The 20,896-nt window shown below is 41.5% G+C and overlaps 1 protein-coding gene across 10 annotated transcripts in view; it reads left to right on the forward strand.

Moving 5' to 3' along the window:
* Positions 1 to 20,896, forward strand: part of RAD18 (RAD18 E3 ubiquitin protein ligase) — a 100,905-nt gene that overhangs the window by 33,089 nt on the left and 46,920 nt on the right. For all 10 annotated transcript variants that reach the window (XM_088662365.1, XM_088662366.1, XM_035106574.3 and 7 more), the window contains 3 exons: positions 2,856 to 2,932; positions 4,075 to 4,135; positions 18,126 to 18,257. In XM_088662365.1, the coding sequence (XP_088518491.1) occupies positions 2,856 to 2,932; positions 4,075 to 4,135; positions 18,126 to 18,257 (270 nt within the window). The remainder of the gene's footprint in view (positions 1 to 2,855; positions 2,933 to 4,074; positions 4,136 to 18,125; positions 18,258 to 20,896) is intronic.

Here is a 20,896-nt window from a genome sequence, read left to right on the forward strand (position 1 = left end):
TAAATAATGATGATGATGATGATAATGATGTTGATTCTCACATAGTTGCATAACACACTTTAAAAGTAAAAAAAATTCTCTGAATATAACTTAGGAGAGGAATCTCTGATTCAGTTCTACTTGTCCCATTTTAACAGAAAGCTAGGAAATCTTTTCCGCTAAAGGTCAAAATGACCTCTAGAGTTATAATTCAAAAATACGACTTGAGGGCACAAAAATTTGTCCAGGGGAAGACAACATGACAGCTGACCTCTTAAAACGTGGTTGCCCTGGTTCCAGTAGTTGTAGGCAACAACAGAAGTGTCTGTTCTGAGTGTTTTGATTTGACTTTTGTTGTTGTTGCAAGAACTAGAGAAATACAGTTTTCTTCAGAAAAATGAATGATGGTGGTTAACATTAGAGAAACCCTGCTGGATCACATCAAGGGTCCTTCTCGTCCAGTATTCTGTTTCTCATTGTGGCCAATCAGATGCCAGCAGGAAGTCCACAAGCAGGACACAAGTGCAGTGCCTGCCCACACACTCATGTTCCCCGGCGACTGCCTTTCAGAGGCATGATGCCTTCAAACCTGGATGTACGAGGGTAACTCAATGAAAATGTCAAACCACAGACCCATTTTTCATTTTCTTATATAGTTAACATGTTCTATGTCATTTAAAATATAATTTCCCAAAGTTTCATCTTCTGGCAACACTTTTAAAATGACGCGAGGAAGAGATTGGAGGCAGGCATGTGCGAGCTCATCCATGTAGCATTAAACCATATTTTAATGTTGCATCCAACTCAGGCTATTGTGATTTACATTAGAAGCCACTGGGTTTCTGACTCTAGTCCAGGAATGGCAAAACTGTGGCCCTCCAGATGTTGCATTACAGCTCCCACCACCTCTGATCTTTAGCCATGTTGGCCGAGGCTGGTGAGTGTTGGAATCCAACAACATTTGTAGGCCCAAATGTTCCCTATCACACTCCCTAAACTGCTCAATCTAGTCTGGATTTTTCTACAAATCAGGAGAGGTTTTCTAACCGTTGAGTCATGTTGGGCTTATTTCTTAGATATCTATTTATGGAGCAACTTCTTTAAGAAGGTATCAGATTCCTGATGGAAGTAATGTTTGAGTTTCGTTTTCCCGTGAGAAAAATCCATAGGCTCTAAATTAATGATCTCTACACAGGACAGACTTAAAATCAACAAACATGTTGATTGCAAACAAAATACAATCCATTTGTGATGCCAGAAAAACTCTAATTTTATAGCATGCTGTAAATTGTCCTGCTATTTTGTTTTCGCCAGCCATTTGGATTTCAAAGACCAGAAATAAAAAACAATAATAAAATAGTTACAGGTAGGTAGCCGTGTTGGTCTGAGTCGAAGCAAAATAAAAAAATTCCTTCAGTAGCACCTTAAAGACCAACTAAGTTTATATTTTGGTATGAGCTTTCGTGTGCATGCACACTTCTTCAGATACACAGACAAGAATGCTACCAAGGACCACTGTTTCCCAAATTTCCCATGCTTGGTTCGTTTGATCTCACAAGTCTGTAAAATAGTCAATTATATTTCTGTTTCACAAAAAAGGGCATCAAAATGGAGAGTGATTTGCCCAAAGTTGTTGTCTTGGGAGTTTGATTACAAGTCGGGGATTTAGAGTCTAGGCTCTTAATCTCTAATCCTACACAATATTCACTGGGGCATGCTGACTCCTCCGCCCCGCCCCCCCGCCCCCGCCAACAACTTTTATTTCAGTTCCAGCTAGAGATGTTCTGTTCTGTTGGATAGTAGAAAATATTGATGCATGAAAACTCAATCATTATCTACCTACCTATGTTGTTCAGGCACTTGTATACATTTATTTTTATATGGCTTCAGCTCTATTAGCTCTGAAGAAATGTTTGCCTGCTACTACGGTACTACCGGTAACAGAAGTGACTATTAATGCTCATAGCCCTATTTTTCACATGGGTGGTGAGTAGAGAAAGCTGCTTAGGAATTCCAGAAGCTGTCTTATACCAAAGATGGTCCCCAAAGAGAGAGAACGAAATACAGTAAGAACTCTGTAACTCTGCTTTTTTGGTCATTCCTGCAAAATAATAATAATAATAATAATAATAATAATAATAATAATAATAGCAGTTGGGAGTTGATGAATGAGAGATGTAACAGTCACTTGGAGATCTATGGATCTTGTAGTGACATTCAAAACTCTCTTAGCACAGTCTTCTGTTCAGGTCTTCTAGTCCTTGATTTGTCTTTGTTGCTTATAGCTCTGGGGTTGATAGATTCTGGGGATGGAAGCACAAGGATCAGAAAACAAGCAGTGTTTGTTGGGCAGGAGATGGGCTACTCTGTTACTGCAGCCAGTCACAAAGAAGAACCTCTTGCCTTTTTCCTCTTCCATTTACCTTTCTCCTTCACTCTGTGATCTCCTTTATCAGGAAAATATTGCTGCTTTTGAAAATACTGTAATACTCAGATACATTAACAGTCAAGGATTTCCTGAGACGCCTCTTAGAGCTTGCTCAGAATGGCATGAGAAATCTGTCCTAATTCTGAGATCCTTCTGGCAGCTAGCATGTGGTTACTGATGTTTCCTGCCCCTTTCAGCAATGATGCAGTCTTTATTCCCTTATTCAGGTCTTGCTTTTCACAAGCAGGTGAACTGCACCTTCCTACATTCTCTCGTACTCCCCATCTCTTAGAAAAAGCTTCATTATAGGTGAAAATGTGTTTTCACTTCAGACTAGCATGTTTCAGTTCTTACAAAGAATATAGTCTCAGAAACATTTTGTGCCTTGATATAAGAGGTGTTCCCGTGATGTTAGGCTTTTGCTTACGACAATCGTTTATTTCCACAGTTGCTGAAATTGTAGGAGAGCTGGAAAAAAATGAGAAGACTCGAACACAACTGGAATCCAGTAAACCTAGAAGTGGCGTAAGTTGATAAACTTTGACTGAGACTTCTTGTTGTTTTGTTTAGTCGTGTCTGACTCTTCGTGACCCCATGGACCATAGCACGCCAGGCACTCCTATCTTCCACTGCCTCCTGCAGTTTGGTCAAACTCATGTTTGTAGCTTTGAGAACACTGTCCAATCATCTCGTCCTCTGTCGTCCCCTTCTCCTTGTGCCCTCAAACTTTCCCAACATCAGGGTCTTTTCCAGGGAGTCTTCTCTTCTCATGAGGTGGCCAGAGTATTGGAGCCTCAGCTTCAGGATATGTCCTTCCAGTGAGCACTCAGGGCTGATTTCCTTCAGAATGGATAGGTTTGATCTTCTTGCAGTCCATGGGACTCTCAAGAGTCTCCTCCAGCACCATATTTCAAAAGCATCAATCCTTCAGCGATCAGCTTTCTTTATGGTCCAGCTCTCACTTCCATACATCACTACTGGGAAAGCCATAGCTTTAACTATATGGACCATTGTCGGCAAGGTGATGTCTCTGTGACAAGAAATGAGCATGTGTCACTTCATGTGATAAAAATCCCACAATGAGCTTTTCAAACCAGAACTGAGGATGTACCTTATGTGTACCCCCTGCATTGCAGGGGACTGTACTAGATGATCCTTGGAATCCCTTCCAACTCTACACATCTATGGGATGTACTTAATAATGATGGAGACTGACGCACCTCAATAGGGAGGGCCAGCCACAATTGGGGAACCACCACTGAAAAGAACCCATCATGAGTCAGCACCAACTGGGCATCCCTTGGTGATGGCACCACCCACAAGGCCTCACCTGCCAATTAAAGGATGTGAGATGGTTGGTATTGGGGAAGGTGCTCTTTTAGGTACTTGGGTCCCAAGCCATTTAAAGCTTTATGCACTAGTGCTAGCACCTTGAATTTGACCCTGTAGAGAAAAGGATCTCCCTTTAGGTAGACTAAGCACATGTTAAATGCAATCGAGAGTGTTTAGAAAGAATACTAAACTACAGCTGTCAAGGGAGGGGAGGGTTGTGTGAGGAGAATATAAAAAACTTCCCTTTTAGATAAACTTCCCTTGATTATTTTTTGGTGTGTGGCTTTATATCCTTCATCCTTCATTGAAAAGTAATGTTTGTGCTACTGTTGCAGAGCATGACATTTACAAAAAAACAGACGGAGAAAGAAATAGATGAAATTCACAGAGATTATCGTAAGTAAAGCGATTATTTCATTTACATTTTTTTTTCAAAAAGGAAATTATCTCTTAGGAAATGAACAAATTACAAATGGAACTGGTATTAAAATACTCATTTTCTCCCTTTTCCCCATCATTGTTTACCTATACTAGTGTGTCCAAGAAAAGAAAGAAATGAAAAGAGAATGAGAGCAGTGCATTATGGGATTGCAAGGAGCTATGACTAAGAAGCAAAACTCTCCACTCTTCCTCCCACATTTGGCATAATAACTTTGGTGTATAGCTGTCAAGTTTTCCCTATTCTTGCAAGGAAGCCTATTCAGCATAAGGGAATTTCCCTTTAAAAAAGGGAGAACTTGACAGCTATGCTTTGGTGTCAACATGAAGGCATACCCTGGTTCAGTTAGTTACATCTTTCCTGCAAATTTGTCCTGCAAATAGGATCACAATCTGTAGTTTGGAGTTAGCTTGCAACCCTGGTTTTGAGGGGAAACAGAAACCATAGTTTGTAGGTTTTGATATACTGGGGGGGGGGCTATGGTTTATGCCAGGCATCCCCAAACTGCGGCCCTCCAGATGTTTTGGCCTACAACTCCCATGATCCCTAGCTAACAGGACCAGTGGTCGGGGAAGATGGGAATTGTAGTCCAAAACATCTGGAGGGCCGAAGTTTGGGGATGCCTGGTTTATGCTATGTAATTGAATAGGTTTCACATTTTGTCTGAACTGAACCAATGCTTTTTTATTTTAACTGTTAGCCAGCAACCTCATAGTTTGTCCAATAAGAAGTCTTAAAGAATCATTAGATTTGTATACGTATCAAATTATGCTTAATATAATGTTGACTATGACCCTGGTTTAGAGTTCAAGTACAGTGGTACCTCGGGTTACAAACTCTTCGGGTTACAAACTCCGCTAACCCGGAAGTAGAATCTCGGGTTAAGAACTTTGCCCCAGGATGAGAACGGAAATTGTGCGGCGGCGGCGCAGCAGCAGCGGGAGGCCCCATTAGCTAAAGTGGTACCTCAGGTTAAGAACGGTTTCAGGTTAAGAACGGACCTCTGGAATGAACTAGGTTCATAACCAGAGGTACCACTGTACTTTCAGGTATACCCTTGATCGACCCAATGTAGGACTGCTGTGTGTCTGGTCCTCCTCATAATTAGTAACTAAATGTCCTTTGGGAGTGCAGCAGGATGTTGAACTAGTTAAGAAAGCTTGCCTCATGAAATGGAGTTTGGGGTATATTTTAACAGGCTGCTTTTAATTATTTTTAAACTTTGATTTTGGGAATAATTTTGATCCTACCTGGTTCATTCTTTATTTAATTTCACAGCTAATTTTTCTACACTGGATAGTCCACCAATCCCCAGTCTTTTGGCTTCCATTCGATGCTTTATAAATGTCAAAACGCTGGTATTAACTAGTGTCATGTGAAATGTTGTAGCAGCATTATGCGAATGGAACGTTTTGAAAAAATATATGTCTGCATGCCATTCTTCACTGTAGCATGACAGGTGAATGAAAGTAGTGCATCGCAAATGAAACTGATCAGTTTTTAATTAGAGCAGTGAGCAGCTAGAATACTGTACATTTGCTCTGGCCTTCTATGGATGAGTTGCTCGTCCCCATGCATTTTGTTCCCTGACCAGTAATTTGCTTCACTCCCTATATAGGTTCATACATTCTGCAGCCATTTGGGACTTTAGGGACATCGAACCTGACTAATAGCAGTTTGTTCCCAGATCCTCAATGAATGACTTCGTTTTCCTTTGCTTAGATACAAGGATTCTTAGAATACAAGGATCTGGAGGCAAGTCCCTCAGGAGGGGGGTGTTGTTGCATTCAACTCCCAGCTTCCTTAGCCAGCCTGATCAACAGGGATGATGGCAGCTGTAGTTCAGCAACATCAGGGTACTCAAGGTTGGGAAGACTAATGTAGGCACGTGGAATAGTTAACAATGAAGGGATCATTCATTCATTCATTCATTCATTCATTCATTCATTCATTCATTGCATTTATAGACCTCCTTTTTCTCCAAGGAGCTCAAGATGTATATGGTTCTCTCTGCTCCATTTTATCCTAAAAAAACCCACAACCTCTGTGAGGTAGGTTAGGCTGAGAGACAGTGACTGGCCCAAGGTTACCCAGTGATGGCTGGGTGAGGATCTTCATGGCTGGGTGAGGATTCAAACCCTAGTCTCCTAGGTCATTGTCCGACACACTTTTCACAGTTACAGTACATGGGCACTCCAATTTACAGGGAAGCAAATTTCTGAGAGTGAAATTCATAGTCCCAGAACTAATTGCTACATATAGTGAGGAGTGAAAGTGCATTGTTCAAAAAGGAACCAACATTGGGTCTGTTGGGAAGGATTGGGTCAGCATTATATATTCACAATTTTCACAAATTGCAGGTGGTTGTGTTGCCCGCACTTGTTCTAGTAACTGAAAAATCTTTGCATGTGTCACATTTTTTTTGTTCTTGATATTTGACACCAAATGACACAGAACTCATCCAATGAAGCTGAATGTACGTAGGAAGATTCAGAGCAGAAAACAGAAAGTACTTCTTCATACAGCACATAGTTAAACTATGGAACTTGCTCCCACAGGAGGCAGTGATGGCTACCAACTTGGATGGTTTTAAAAGAATTGGATAAATTCATGAGTATAAGGCGATCAGTGGCTGCTAGCCATGATGGCTATGCTCCACCTCCACTGTCAGGAGCATTATGCCTCTGAGTATCAGTTGCTGAGCATCACAGATGGGCAGAGTGCTCTTGCGCTCATGGCCAGCTTGCAGGCTTCCAACAGGCATCTGCTCAGCCACTGTGAGAACAGGTTGCTGGACTACATGTGCCATTGGCCTGAATCAGCAGGCTCGCCTTACGTTCTTAACCAAAGCAGATTGTGAATTATTTTGCCCAGGGAACATAAACAATGCTCGGAAACAGCACATTGAATCCACATTGGCTGGCTACACCAAGTAGACCCACCTTCTGATGTTGGGAGAGCATAGAATGTCTTAAGTGAGAATGAATGAGAAGGAAAGAGTTGTGGTAGAAAAGGCTAAGGAGAAAAGGTTTCTTGGAGAACACATTTAACACGGCTGAGGCATTGGTTCTCAGTTCTGGAAATGGCAATCATGAAGCTGGCAGATATTTTTCTGGAGACCAGATTTTCATAGAAGCATCCCGCTTTACTTGTCAGCTAGCTGACAGTTTGCTCAGATAGCAGGAGGCTTGCTAAACTCTGGAATGGCTGCTTGAGCACGTCTGGTCTCTTGAGGGAGAAGGAGAAAAGGCTTTGCCTGATTCACAGCTCTGGCAATTACACCAGCAAAGATGATACTCAGCAAGAGCTTTGGCTTCCAAACACATCATGCTCACGAAGACTCGCGTCAATGAACTTTATTGCTGTGTTTCGTGAGCCTCACACCTCATACTACACACACACAGTCGTACCTCGTTTTGCGGCCGGGATCCTTTCCGGAGCCCTGGCCGCTAGCCGAAAAGGATGCAGGGCAAAGTGTCGCATCTGCGCACATGCGCGGAGGGGTTTGCACTTCTGCGCATGCACGAGTGGCAAACCCGGAAGTAAACTGTTCCGGTACTTCCGGGTTTGCTGCGGAAACGAAGGTTTCAATGGATTAAAATTTATTAAGCATTTTAGTGCTCCCCCCCAACCACCCTCAAAGATAATTTATTTTGAGGTGTGCTTGTTTATGTGTGTGTATGTACCGTACAAACAGATTTATAAGTGCAAAGTATCCAAAATATACTCGTCTATGCTCAGATGTCATGTTTGCTCTTCCTATGCTCCCCTTTTCACCTCCACTTCAGCTTTTCTGGTCTTGTGTTCTAGTAGTAGAAACCTATCACTGAGATTTCTTAAAACAAGCTTTTATTGGTGGACACAAAAGAAGAAACATAAACATTGTGGTTGTTTGGTTTATGCAGTTGGCTGGCTGTCTCTAATAGAATTAATTCATACATTCTCAATTTTTATCAAATGACTAGGAAGAAAGCAATTTGTGCTGCAAATAGATTCCTGAATCTTTCCCCTCCCCCCTTCCCCAAAGGAGGGAGAATTAAGAATGCTGCAGGTGGTTTTCGTGCATTTTTAGGTACTTATTTTCATCATTGTTCTCTTGCTCTTTGGGTAGCGCCAAATGCATCCACAGATGATGGATAGTAAAAGGGTCTCCACAGCTATGAATAGATGGTGAGCTCAGATGACTAAGCGATTGTGGACCAACAGTGGCAGTACCAACAAGGTGTGATGCAAACATCACTTTCTTTCTGAAGTAATCACAGAATCTCTAATGGCACCATGACATGCTACCATAAAGAAAGTTGCTGTCTTCACTGCCTTGTAGATTAATTCTTGGTAATTTGATCTTTTCCAAATGAAATCAGTGTGGAATAGGACTCCATCACCAGTTGTCTAACCAGGGACTGACAGATTCTGGATGGGCAAGCAAACATTTCTGATAATCGGGGCATGCACTTGCTCCAGGGGGAGAAGACTTGATCCATATCTCATGTTGTATCTTGTACTGTGTCATGGACAAATCAGCACACTTCTGCCGTCCTCCACCTCGGGCCACTGAGGGACAGTGGAGGCATGCCAACCTTCTCTGCCTCTGCTCTTCCCAGCCATTCAGAGTGCCACTCCTACTGATCAACAGGCACAGAGATAAGCTGCTGTGTCTTTACCCCCACTCCTTCCAGCTCAGAGCCAGAGAGGGCGGGGGACATGGAAGGTCATTTTAGTTCTCCACTTGCATCAAGCAAGCATAGAGATAAAGCAAATGGCAGAACTTAGGGAGGGTGCAAGGATCAAACCTCCTTCCCCTTTTCTCCTGGTACTGGAATTGCAGATTTGGGCTTGTATCACTTTGTGAGAGTCTAGCTGACGCCTTGTAAAATGAGACTGTCAATCCCTGTTTCTTACCTTTTGGAAATCAGCGCAACTAGTTGTGCTCTAGGACTAGGTGAATGGGAAGTTGCCGCTCCTTTGTATTCAGCCTATGATGTCAGGAAGGCGATTTGGCTCTTGGGCCAGTTTGATCATCCTTAACACCGCCGGCATTTTCCAGCATGCCACAGACAGGATGCTTTGTCATTGCATTCACCCAGATGAATGCTTCAAAGCTATCTTCTTCCAGATGAAATCCTTTGCTGAATTTTTCTGCCCTTTATGAGCAGATGCTTTGAGTTGCTAGTGTTCATTTCCTTTCTGATCTACATTTGTGCTAACTGCAGCTGTATTGTTAACTTTTTGTATGAGACTATAAAATGTGTCTTGTCAAACAGTTTTAAAAAAGCTTTAGATTTAATTCCAAAATATTTGGGCTACACAAGGGTGAAGAATGCATTTCCCATTGTTAATGCCATGTTTGCTGGGTATTTGGGGGCTGTCCCCTGCTTCATTTTCATCCTTGGATACAACGTGTGTCTTAGTGCATCTGATTTCTACACTACTCATATGCAGGGCACATCAGCTGTGCCAATACCAAGGACATACTAGAACCATTGTAGAATTAGTCCGAGTGCTGTGCCCTTTCCAAGAGAAATTCCTGGGCTTCCAGTTGTTGCTATACTACTTGGGAGAAGCTGCTAGGTAGACCTAAGTTACCAAGCACTGCTTGTGTATATCTTCCGTTCATTTCATTGAGGCATTCATGGATGCTTTCACTTCTGCTCAATAAGGATGGGTTAGAATGACTGTTTTGTTGTTGTCCAAGGTGAGAATACACCATTCACTTTTCTGGATGAGCACTGACTTTGCAAGGATGCTCATACATACATGAATTCATATTGGGGATAGAAGATGGAGTCTTCAGTAGTTAAAGTGAAATAATGGTCGAAAGTGGCTTTGAGTACAGGCTCTAGACCCGTGGTTCCCAACATGGGGCACAATTTGATTTTTAAGGGGGGCAATTTGAGAATGAGTTATTAACAGTTTGTGGCCTTTTAGGCTTCCTCCACATGAATAGGAATAATAAGAATTATATGTCACAGTGGGGAGCATCAGGATTTTAGAGATGCTTAGGTGGGGCATGGCCAAAAAAAAAAAAGGTTGGGAACCACTGCTCTAGACAGAGACACGTATTTTCACCTATACTGTGTCACACATCCGTATTAATCTTCTTGTTTTTAAAATCTGCAATAAAAATCCCATTTAAATACACATTTTGAAATGTATTTTGAACCTTTTTTTTTCATCTGAGAACTATGAAAACCAGTAGATAACAGAGGCTGCCATCTGCGTATCCGGTCTTATACAGGCTTGCCTGGGTGCAACTCCCATTAAACTCAGTGGTGTTTTTGTCTGAGGAAATGTTGTAGGTTTGCATTGTTTTAGCCTGGGCATAGGAAGTCCATTATTAGAATTTTCAAACTTTGAATGCAGACTGATTCTAAGCTGTATTAATGCTTTAAAGTTTTCCCAGTTTAAAGTTGAAATGAATGGGGACAGTGGAACAATGACATACCATTGCTCCTTTATTTATTATAACATTATTATGTTCGAATCTTTTCCCCTTTACGAATTTGGCCATTGAATTTCACTAGTGCCTTAAATTTGGCAGCTTGACTCTCTTCATTGCAGCTGTCTTGCCAGGATAGGTCCCTCTGCTCCTTTTCAGCTCTTTGCTGAAATTGGAAGGGATGTTACAGTTGAAAATAACAGATGCCTTACGTTTGGTTTGAACCAAGTAGGTGACTGAGGAATAAAGCAGGGGGGGGGGGACTTTGCCTGCTTTTGAGGAGTTTTCTGACCCATGTGTTTCAGAGGCGGACAGGATTTTTGTTGGACTATGATTGCTGTCTACAGTATATAAGTGACACCTCTCCCATGATAAATAGAAACAGGAAAAGAAAAATCTTTGTGGTGGGGTGAAGTGCAGATACATACTGCATAAAACCTCAGCTGTCTGAAATGTATATTTGCAAAAGCTTCCCCTGCGACACAGTTATTACCCAAAATTATTTCTATTCCTTCCCTATTCACCTACCTTTTGTATCCCCCTAAAGCGGATGCTGAATGGTGATTTTTGAAACAGGAGAAACCTTGGAAAGGGAGCTGCAGTAAGAGAAATTTTGTGTCTCCTCCTGATAGGGCCAGGAGAGTGGTGCCTTCTGTCTCTGGCCATATCACATGGAGACATGAAAGACTGCTACAAGAAATGCATTTGAACTCTGAACTGGGATATCACATGGAATGATACATTCCTCTTAGCTATTTTTCAGTTTCTGAAGGGGTGGTGGAGGAGGAAGCCTGCTATAACCTAGTATAGCCACAGTGTCCTCCAGCTGTTGTATTGATTTTGTTTTGTTCTGTGTTGGTTTTTAATTTTGTGACACTGTACACAGCATAGATATATTTATGTGATAATGTGGTATGAAAATTAAACAAACTGAACTAACGAACCATTGGCCATGGATGGGTTGATGGTAGTTGGAATCCAAAACATCCGGAGGGCACCAGGTTGGAGAACATTGATGTAGTAGGTCATCGTTCTTACCCAGGTATTAGTTAAATTTATCCAGGAGGGGCCAAGAGCATGACCCCTGCCCCTATTCTCCTGACCTCCTCACATTGAAGGGGAAGGTTTGAAGACGGATTGTATATGTATTCTCTTGAGTGTGATAATAGCCCTCCCAGCATTCAGCTGAACATGCTTAATCTCACTCTTCAGACCTTCCCACTCAATGTGAGAAGGTTGAGGGCAGAGGCCAGGGCTAATGCATGAACCCCTCTTCCATGGACACACTTAACAAATGCCTGAGTAGGGCTGGTGCCTATTTGATGCACCTTTTTGGCAGAAAATTCTTAAGCAGAAATGCCTGACTTTACCTCAGGCGGGAGGAACCATTTCTTTGTGTCCTTGATGGTTGCCAGACCCAGCGGTTCGACCAGCGAATCTGCTCTGATTTTTGGATCTGTGCTGTCTTCACAAACGAGAGACATTATCACAGTTCAGGGACACATTGCAACCACACAAAAGCATCTGAAGGGGGTGCAGAGCAGAGCCTGTGTAGAGTGTCCCCTGAGGAGAGGGGGGATGGCTCAGGGACAGTCCTCAGAGCCAAATAGAAAGTCCTGGCAGGACCAATCCAGCTCCCAGGCCATGCTTCATTTTGAGCCTTCAGTGATCCACATAATTATCGCAGCAACCAATCTGATAGGGTTAACGGAAGACTGTTTTGAAGCGTATTAAATTGATCTGTATTAAATTGATCTGTGAGAGGGGATCTTTTTGATACCTTAGAGAAGGGTTCATGTCTAGGTCATAGAAAGTTCTTTGTGAATCATGCTTGAAAACTGGAAAGAAATTTAGATTTAGAATAGAGCCTCACTGACTATAGCAGTTGTTGATCTTTGTGGGTATAATGCATCAAGTAAAGCTTTAACCGCCTGCTCATCGCAATTTGAAAAGAATGAAACTGTATGGAGGAGTGCTTGGTGGATGGCTCTGATGACCTCCCAGTTAATCTGCCTTCTCTTTGTATGGATTTTGCGTCAGCTTGCATAGGAACCTTGGCTAGTCAACGTTTATTCGTATCAACAAAAACCGTGATGGTTGTTAGAACTTCAGTGGTGTGCTTGAAGAGTTTTGCCCTCATCCCATTAACTTCATCATTCACTGCTCTGGAAAGTAAAACACTTTTAAATAGAATGAAACCACCGCAAATGACTGGTCGTCGTTAGCAGCACAGATGCCAAATGGGTTCATTAACATCTTCACCAAGGAGAAAGTTACTGTGGTACCTCTGGTTACCTTAATTCGTTCCAGAGGTCCGTTCTTAACCTGAAACTGTTCTTAACCTCAGGTACCACTTTAGCTAATGGGGCCTCCTGCTGCCACCACACGATTTCTGTTCCCATCCTGAAGCAAAGTTCTTAACCCGAGGTACTATTTCTGGGTTAGCGGAGTCTGTAACCTGAAGCGTCTGTAACCCAAGGTACCACTGTAGAGAGAACTGAAACTAGTTATTTTGGGTGACATCCAGTGGTGTCCAGCCAATAGCAGGATGGTCTTCTGCTCACCCACCCACCCCAATCTGCTCTGGAGGGTTGGGGGATCCTCCAAAGCAGATGCAGGATGGGGGCAGTGGGGCTGCAGAAAAAAGAGAAGTCCTCTTGGGTGAATGAAAGTCTTCTTGCACAATGTTGGTTCTCACACTACTTTTAGGTTACAATGTAAGATGTTACAGTTCTTTACTATAAGATAGATGTCAGCTAGATTAGTTTGACCTCAAAAGCTTAATTGGATATTTGCATCACAAAACCAGCTTTGTATGTGAAAACTGGATGGCCTCTGAAGGTTGGAAAGACCCTCTTTACTATAAAATTTTCAAGTAAAGCAGTGGCACTGAACCATTTCTACAGTGTTGAGTTCATTTCTCAATTTGTGCATGTTCTTGGCTTCTCTGGGGCATTGATTCTCCAGTAGGATCATTGTGGTGCTGGGGGTTTTAAACATTGGAGTGCATGCTTTGCGTGTAGAAAACAACATTCATTCTGTGGCATCTCTAGTTAAAACTAGGATCAGATGCCATGTTTGATGGGGAAATCTTCTGCCTGAGGCCTGTAGAACATCTCTACAGACAGAGTATAGAATACTGGCTTAGATAGACCCACAGGGTATTGTCTTCTCTGGTCCACCCCCTACATTCTGTATCATGCAATCCTCTCTTCTTCCATTTGCCTAGAATTTAAATTCTCTGGAATGCATGCCCTTAGACCAGAAAGCCTGACTTAGTATCATAAGAAGCTCATTTTTATTTTCTTCAGATCACTTGGCAATAGTAGCACTGGTACTTGAAAACATGAAGGGTTTATTTTTATTTTATTTTTCTGTTATGTAAATAAGATACTTTGGCAGAATGTGTTGTAATAATTTTTTAGGCTTGGGTATGCAGAGGGTTCAGCTTGGAACGAGACAGGCTGCTAGAGAGCCACAGCTAATCCATGTTTTTGTTTATAATGTTTCTGAAAACAGCAAATGTCACGCTACAGTTTGTGCAAATGTTTTTTTCCCTTAGCTTACAGATTTAAGATACAGAGCAATGTAGCTAATTGCAGCTGGTGCTTAAACTCTTTGAAGCCATGCAGACATTTGCAGGTTTCCCAGCCCTGTTTTTAAACCATTAGGTTAATGAGACCAAAACTAAGGAAGCGTGGGTAATGTCTTTAGGAGCATTCAATCTGGGTGCAACGTGGGGTAGTAGAGAGAGTGCCAGCTTAGGACTGGAGAAACAGAGGGTGGGTTGTAATATTCAAAGAGGGTGATATTCCTGCACGTTGCCTTAAGCTTCTTGGATGAAGGGTGATGTAGCAGTAATAACAACAACAACAAGCCATTAGGGCAAGAACAGACGTGACATGGAAATCCAAACCTGATCTCCCAAATGTGTTAATAATTGTTGGTTAAATCTTAGAAGCAGTTATCTTCTGTGGAGTGTGGATTTGATTTTGATCCGAGTAGTGGCAGCAGTGAAAATGTGTTTAAGCATTTCCCACATGCCATTTTCTCGAACAACCCATCCTCCTTTTTTGGGGGGGGGGGGGAGAGAGCTGCCATTAGTTGCACTAGGGGGAAAAAGAGGCACAATGCAGATATTTAACATTTCTTGCTCTGATATAGGCGGAATTGTTTCCTGGTGCCTGGGTTCCAGTAGAATTTATTATTTGTCAGTTGGTATTGTCAACTACTCCTCTGCATAATTATCTTAAAGATTTCTACAATTGTATAACTAGCACAAGTGTGTGTGCTTGTTTGCTTGTTAGCAGTAGATAGTCACAGGAAAGAAGGGTTGCATTCTTATTGTTGGACTGTTGTTTTTAATGCTGTTTGTCATATAGTGTTGGGAAAACATTTCATTTTCCCAGTTTTTGGAGTAAGCAGCAAACAATGTAGCCTGTCCATCTGCTTGCATTCTGCTTAATGGATGGTTTGGCATTCAGAATTCTCTGTGGATAGCCTGTTTTGATGGATTTCTGAGAAGGCAGAGTATGTGTATTGTGCTTGCATACAAAATACAGTTATCCTGTGAAGTCTTCAAAAGTGCCTTTTAAGTAAGTTGCTGAGGGCTGCTATATCATTTATTATCAAAATTGTCATTAATCAAATTATTATTTCCTCTTTCACCAGAGCCCTCTGTCATCTCAGAGATTCTTAGTGGATTTTTTGAGCAGTCACTTTTTTATTAACAGATCTGAACTCTTTTAAAGAATGTTTCTGAAGTTGTACTACATGCTATGCTTTGGGATTCAGACTTCTTTAAGTTTTTAAAAGGAAATGAGTGTTCTGTTTATCCCAGTTTTTCTTTCATTTCAAAAATTTTAGTCTCACAAGCCAAATTAATAGTTTTGGCCTTGGAACAAACAAAAATATCAAGTCAGTATTCTTCAACACTAAACACTTTTAAACAGTTATGTTTTGTCTTCCCGTGAGCCCTTTAAATGATGTACTCCTCACACTTTTTGGTACATAATGTGTTCTGATGGAACCTGGAAAGTTATGCCCGGTACAGATAATCTTCTGCCTGAGCTGCTGCCTCATTTTTCAAACTCTTTAATGGGGGGGGGGGGATTAGGGATATCCAAAAAGGAGAAGCACTCCTTTCACAGAATACCAGAAGATGATGACATGAATGCAGTCATCATAAGTACACTGAATACTCTGCTAACAGAATTTGTATGTAACACACACATATATTCCCTTCAGTAATATCCTGGTTAAATTGATGTCTTTGACAAGAGATCTGCTGCTCATAAAGCAGAGAAGCTCAGGGAGGGAAGAGCAGCGGAGATTTTAGACCTGTGCATTGGAGCATTTTAGCTGAGCAGGATGGAGATGCTTCTCTCGATAAATTGATAAAACACTGCTATGTTGTAGGATGTCTAGGTGAAGCTCCTCTGAAATATTTCAGTAAAAATACAGTCTAGTTACATCATTCCTTTTAGCAGCAGGAACTATAAGAAAATCAACAACCCATGCAGGGGCTTGTGTGTGTGTGTGTGTGTGCTTCCCCATTACTGTAGAAGACAAAAGTCTAAGATTGCCCTTGTTGTTGTTGTTTAGTCGTTTAGTCGTGTCCGACTCTTCGTGACCCCATGGACCAGAGCACGCCAGGCACTCCTGTCTTGCACTGCCTCCCACAGTTTGGTCAAACTCATGTTCGTAGCTTCGAGATCACTGTCCAACCATATTGTCCTCTGTCGTCCCCTTCTCCTAGTGCCCTCAATCTTTCCCAACATCAGGGTCTTTCCCAAGGAGTCTTCTCTTGGAGGTGGCCAAAGTATTGGAGCCTCAGCTTCACGATCTGTCCTTCCAGTGAGCACTCAGGGCTGATTTCCTTAAGAATGGATAGGTTTGATCTTCTTGCAGTCCATGGGACTCTCAAGAGTCTCCTCCAGCCATCTAACTAAAATAATAAAAAAAAAAAATACCGTTCTAATTTCATGCCTCTTTGTTGCGTATTCAGCGTTCACCAATATCTAGTCACGCAAGAAGGGAAAGGTGATCATTTTCTGTTGTTCAGCTCTATTGAAAACCATCCGTAAAGGCATTTGAAAGAGAATACTGTGAAGCAATTGAACCAGTTTAAATGAATTAACATATGCGTTGCTGCTGCTTATTCCTCCTCCTCCTCCTCCTTAATAATTGCTGACATATTCGTGCAGGTACTTCCACTGTAGTGTTTGCAAACCACTGAGCAAACTTTTCCTCCTGCAAAAGTTGCCATCCCTGTGTCTTTGGACTTGGTTAGGTTATCTCCAAGTGTTCTCTGTATCACACAAATCTGCACAAGCGGCAATTAACTGCATCAGCCTGGATTTTCATCATATACAGATGGCAGTATTTTTCAATTGATCTGTGTCAGCTAATCTTTGAGAACATTTTTTGTTTGGTTTTGGGGCAATGTAGGGTTTTGGGTTTTTTTGGCAAGGAGATGGAAAAGAGATGGGATATGCCTTCCAAGAATAGACCTGATTGTAGCACAACCACTCATAGCATTTTCAGGAGCAGTAAGATTGTTGATATTTTGAGGTTGTTGTGACTTGCATCATTTCCAAGATACAAGGGAAGGACCAGAATATCTGTGATATCAGCAGTGAACGTCTCATCCCCCTCTTCTGATAATTGTAATGCTTTCCCCCCACAAATGAGTGTATCAGCATCATATTTGACATCAGTCACAGATGGAAATGTTACTATTGTTTTTTGATGGGTTCAACACTACCAGTAATAAAGATCTGGACAATGAAATTCGCGGGTGTGAAGCTTGTTGCGAAATCAGCGATTTTTAAGTAAAGAACTCTTTCTGTCAAAGCAGTATTTGTGATATTTCCATAGTGTCATTTAATGTGGCTTACAGCAGCATTGTTTGTTTATTTTATTTATTAAATTTGTATACTGCCCTTCACCTGTAGATTTCAGGGTGGTTTGCAACATAAAAATAAAAGATTAGAAACCATTATTTTCATTATTTCCACAGTGAGTAGGAGCAATGAATGAAATTGCATTAAGAGCAGAAAATATTTTTGTCTTGCAAATGAGTCTAGAAAGCTTACTAGCCAACAAACCTTTTTTGCCACCTGTAGGGATGCACCTGTAGCCTTGATAAGGAGGAAGGGAGTGGCAACTCTTTCTAATTTTTATTATTTTTTTAAAACCCTCTCCTGTCTTTTTGGCTGATCGAAATTGCTCTTAGCCATGGGCAAGTGGCTATTTACAGCTTTATATGGTGTAATTGCTAGCATGCACCAGTTTGTTGTGAGGATCAGTTGCGGTGAATCGCTTTAGGTGAAAATGCACCTGAAATTGAAAGTGAATGAGTAATTCGAGGAGCCTTTGTCAACGTGGCGCCCTCAGGGTGGTCTGGCCTCCCACTTCCATCAGCACTTCACCAGCACTTTCTATTCTGTTAGTATATTTATGTATTCCGTTTGCTCCTTATGTGCCAATGTGATTCTGTTTTTCAGGGAAAAAACATAAAGCTGAATTTCAGGCTTTAATTGACCAAGTGAATAAGAGAAAGAAAAATGCAAGTAAAATAAAGGAGGAAGGACCAGAGAAGGAAGAGGCAACTGCTCAAGAAGTACCTATGGAGACTGGTATGCAGTGCTGATTAAGAAAAATTAATGTTGGATATTAATTGTTCAAAGAATGGAAGAAGCGCCGCTTGATTTTCCAAGAGCTTGGCTTGGCAGGTTTCTGAAATATTTGCCTAACTTTAAGCCAGATGATTATTGTGATTATTTATGTAAGTATACATACAGACTCTAAACTGAGTCTGGAAGGTAGTACAGTAAGTCCTCAGCTTATGTGAGGCTTACATTATAGGGATTTCTCTTAAAGCCACAATTGCATATAGCCAAAACACCAGTGGTGGGTAGGATTGCCAGAGCCTTTTTCCCTGGACTTCTGCCCCGCCCCCTTCTTCTTATTTTTTTTGCCAAGCTTTTTTTGTAAAGCTGAATGTACACAAGTTAAATGCATGTATGTTGTGGGCTTGCTGTATTTCAGTATTGGCCGTTGTCAGTGTTTCATTAGAATCCACTCTCGCTTCTAAATGTGAGCATGTAAAACGTCACTTGTTGGAAACTTCAGATTTCCTTATTAGCCCTTGACATAGGAAGGCAATTCTGCTCCTTGCTTATTGGACACTTGAACCACGACAGGGCCTGAAATGTGTGGTATAATTCAGTACATTGGGGGAATTGGGTGTTCTTATTACACTGAACCTTGCTTTTATTCTGTGTTGACTACCGGTAATTCAGAATAATCTTTTTTTCATATCCCAGGCTGGTTCAGACACACATCAGCTGGAGAGCCTATGTATTCTGAATTCAGAAACTCTGGGCTGTTCTAATCAAAGTTAGATAATGCAAACCAGAATCAAACTGTGTTTTTTGATCTTGGTTTGTTATTAAAATTATTATGGTTGTTATTTTTACCCCATATATGGGGAGCCTCATTTTTGACTGCATCTTTTGCATTTTCATGTTGGCAGTTGGTTTCGTTTAAGTTGTCTAAACCCCAGCCCTTCTCAAGTTAACAAGATTGCTATTTTGTCCTGTCAGAGGCTTTTGACCTGTTTCACTTAGCAAAAGCTCTCTTGAATAAAAATAAATAGAAATACCAAGATGTTTTTTGAACCTTATCGCTGACATCTTATGCAGTTCTTGAAGCCAAAGCAAGCTTGAGATGCTTCCAAGAATAAAAGTTATCACGTTTAGCCTGTTTGGCGATAGTTGTCCCGCTTTGTATATTCCGAAATATTATTGGATGGAAGAAGTTCCAAACTTACATTCCTCTCTCTCTGCACTCTTTTTAGATGGATTGTTTTGCAAAAAAACTAGCAAACCTATCAACACATTTAGATAACATAATAAAAGCCACAATACGAGGGTGACCTACAAGATCAACAAATGTTCACAATTATCTCCTTTACAACAGCATAGTTGTTTAAAAGCATGGTGACACTGTATGTATTAAAATCATAGAATTGTAGAGTTGGAAAGGGACCACAAGGGTCATCTAGTCCAAACCCCTGCAATTCAGGAATATTTTTGTTCAATGTGGGGCTCGAACCCATGACCCTGAGAGTAAGAGTCTTATGCTCTACAGACTGAGCTATCCCAGCCGATTGCATTGTAGTGTTATTTGCTCATTTATTTCATAGAATTATAGAATTGTAGGGTTGGAAGTTTATAAATCACTTTTCACCAGAAAATATCACAAAGCGGTTTACAAAGAATTGGGAATCCAAGTGTGGGTCCACAGCGGAGGCAGAAGTGAAATGTGGGTGCCACTAGGTCCCATTTGGTTGTAAGGCATATCTTAAATCAGGCCTGCACAACTGTCTCTGGTGATTTCTGGTGGCCCATCAGGGGGTTGACAAGTGTCCTTGTTGCTTGCCTTGGGACTGGCAAATATCCGGCAAACCACAAAACTTGGCTAGCGGCTTCATGCAGCTTATCTTCTAGGGCAGGCTTCCTCAAACGCGGCCCTCCAGATGTTTTGGCCTACAACTCCCATGATCCCTAGCTAGCAGGACCAGTGGTCAGGGATGATGGGAATTGTAGTCTCAAAGCAAGATTATTGTAGGGGAGTTAAAGCAATATATCAAAAGCAAATTGCAAGCATCTGGAGGGCCGAGTTTGAGGAAGCCTGTTCTAGGGCAACGCTGTTTCCCTTGTTATAGTACTGATGGGAGTTTTCTTCTTCTTCTTCTTCTTCTTCTTCTTCTTCTTCTTCTTCTTCTTCTTCTTCTTCTTCTTCTTCTTCTTCTTCTTCTTCTTCTTCTTCCACTCATAGCCGAGGAAGATTGCTTTCCATAAACACAGTTTTAACATGGAGTCCATAAGTGACTGTGGAGGCCAATTCTGGATCCACACGTGTGGGGACATTGGTTTCCGGGCGGGAGTTGATGCCAGTGTGGATTTGCCAAGCGTGCACTATTCTTCCATTGCAATGCTATGGAAAGGGTGTACCATGAGATCAAGGATCAGCATAGTTCCCTCCATATGTTGTTGTAGTCCTGACGGGAGTTGTCGTACATCAGCCCCAGCCAGCATGGCATGGTCAAGGACAATGGGAAGTGTCATTCAACAACATATGGAGAACACTATTTTCCATTTAATAGCAATAGGTGATAGAATACCTAATTGTATCCATCCACAATGAAGAATTATACCTAAGCCAATAAGGTCTATTGAATGGCTTTAGACCTCTGATTACCATGGTTTGT

This window comes from Zootoca vivipara, chromosome 2 (assembly GCF_965207765.1).
Source record: "Zootoca vivipara chromosome 2, rZooViv2.hap1.1, whole genome shotgun sequence".
NCBI lineage: Eukaryota > Metazoa > Chordata > Lepidosauria > Squamata > Lacertidae > Zootoca > Zootoca vivipara.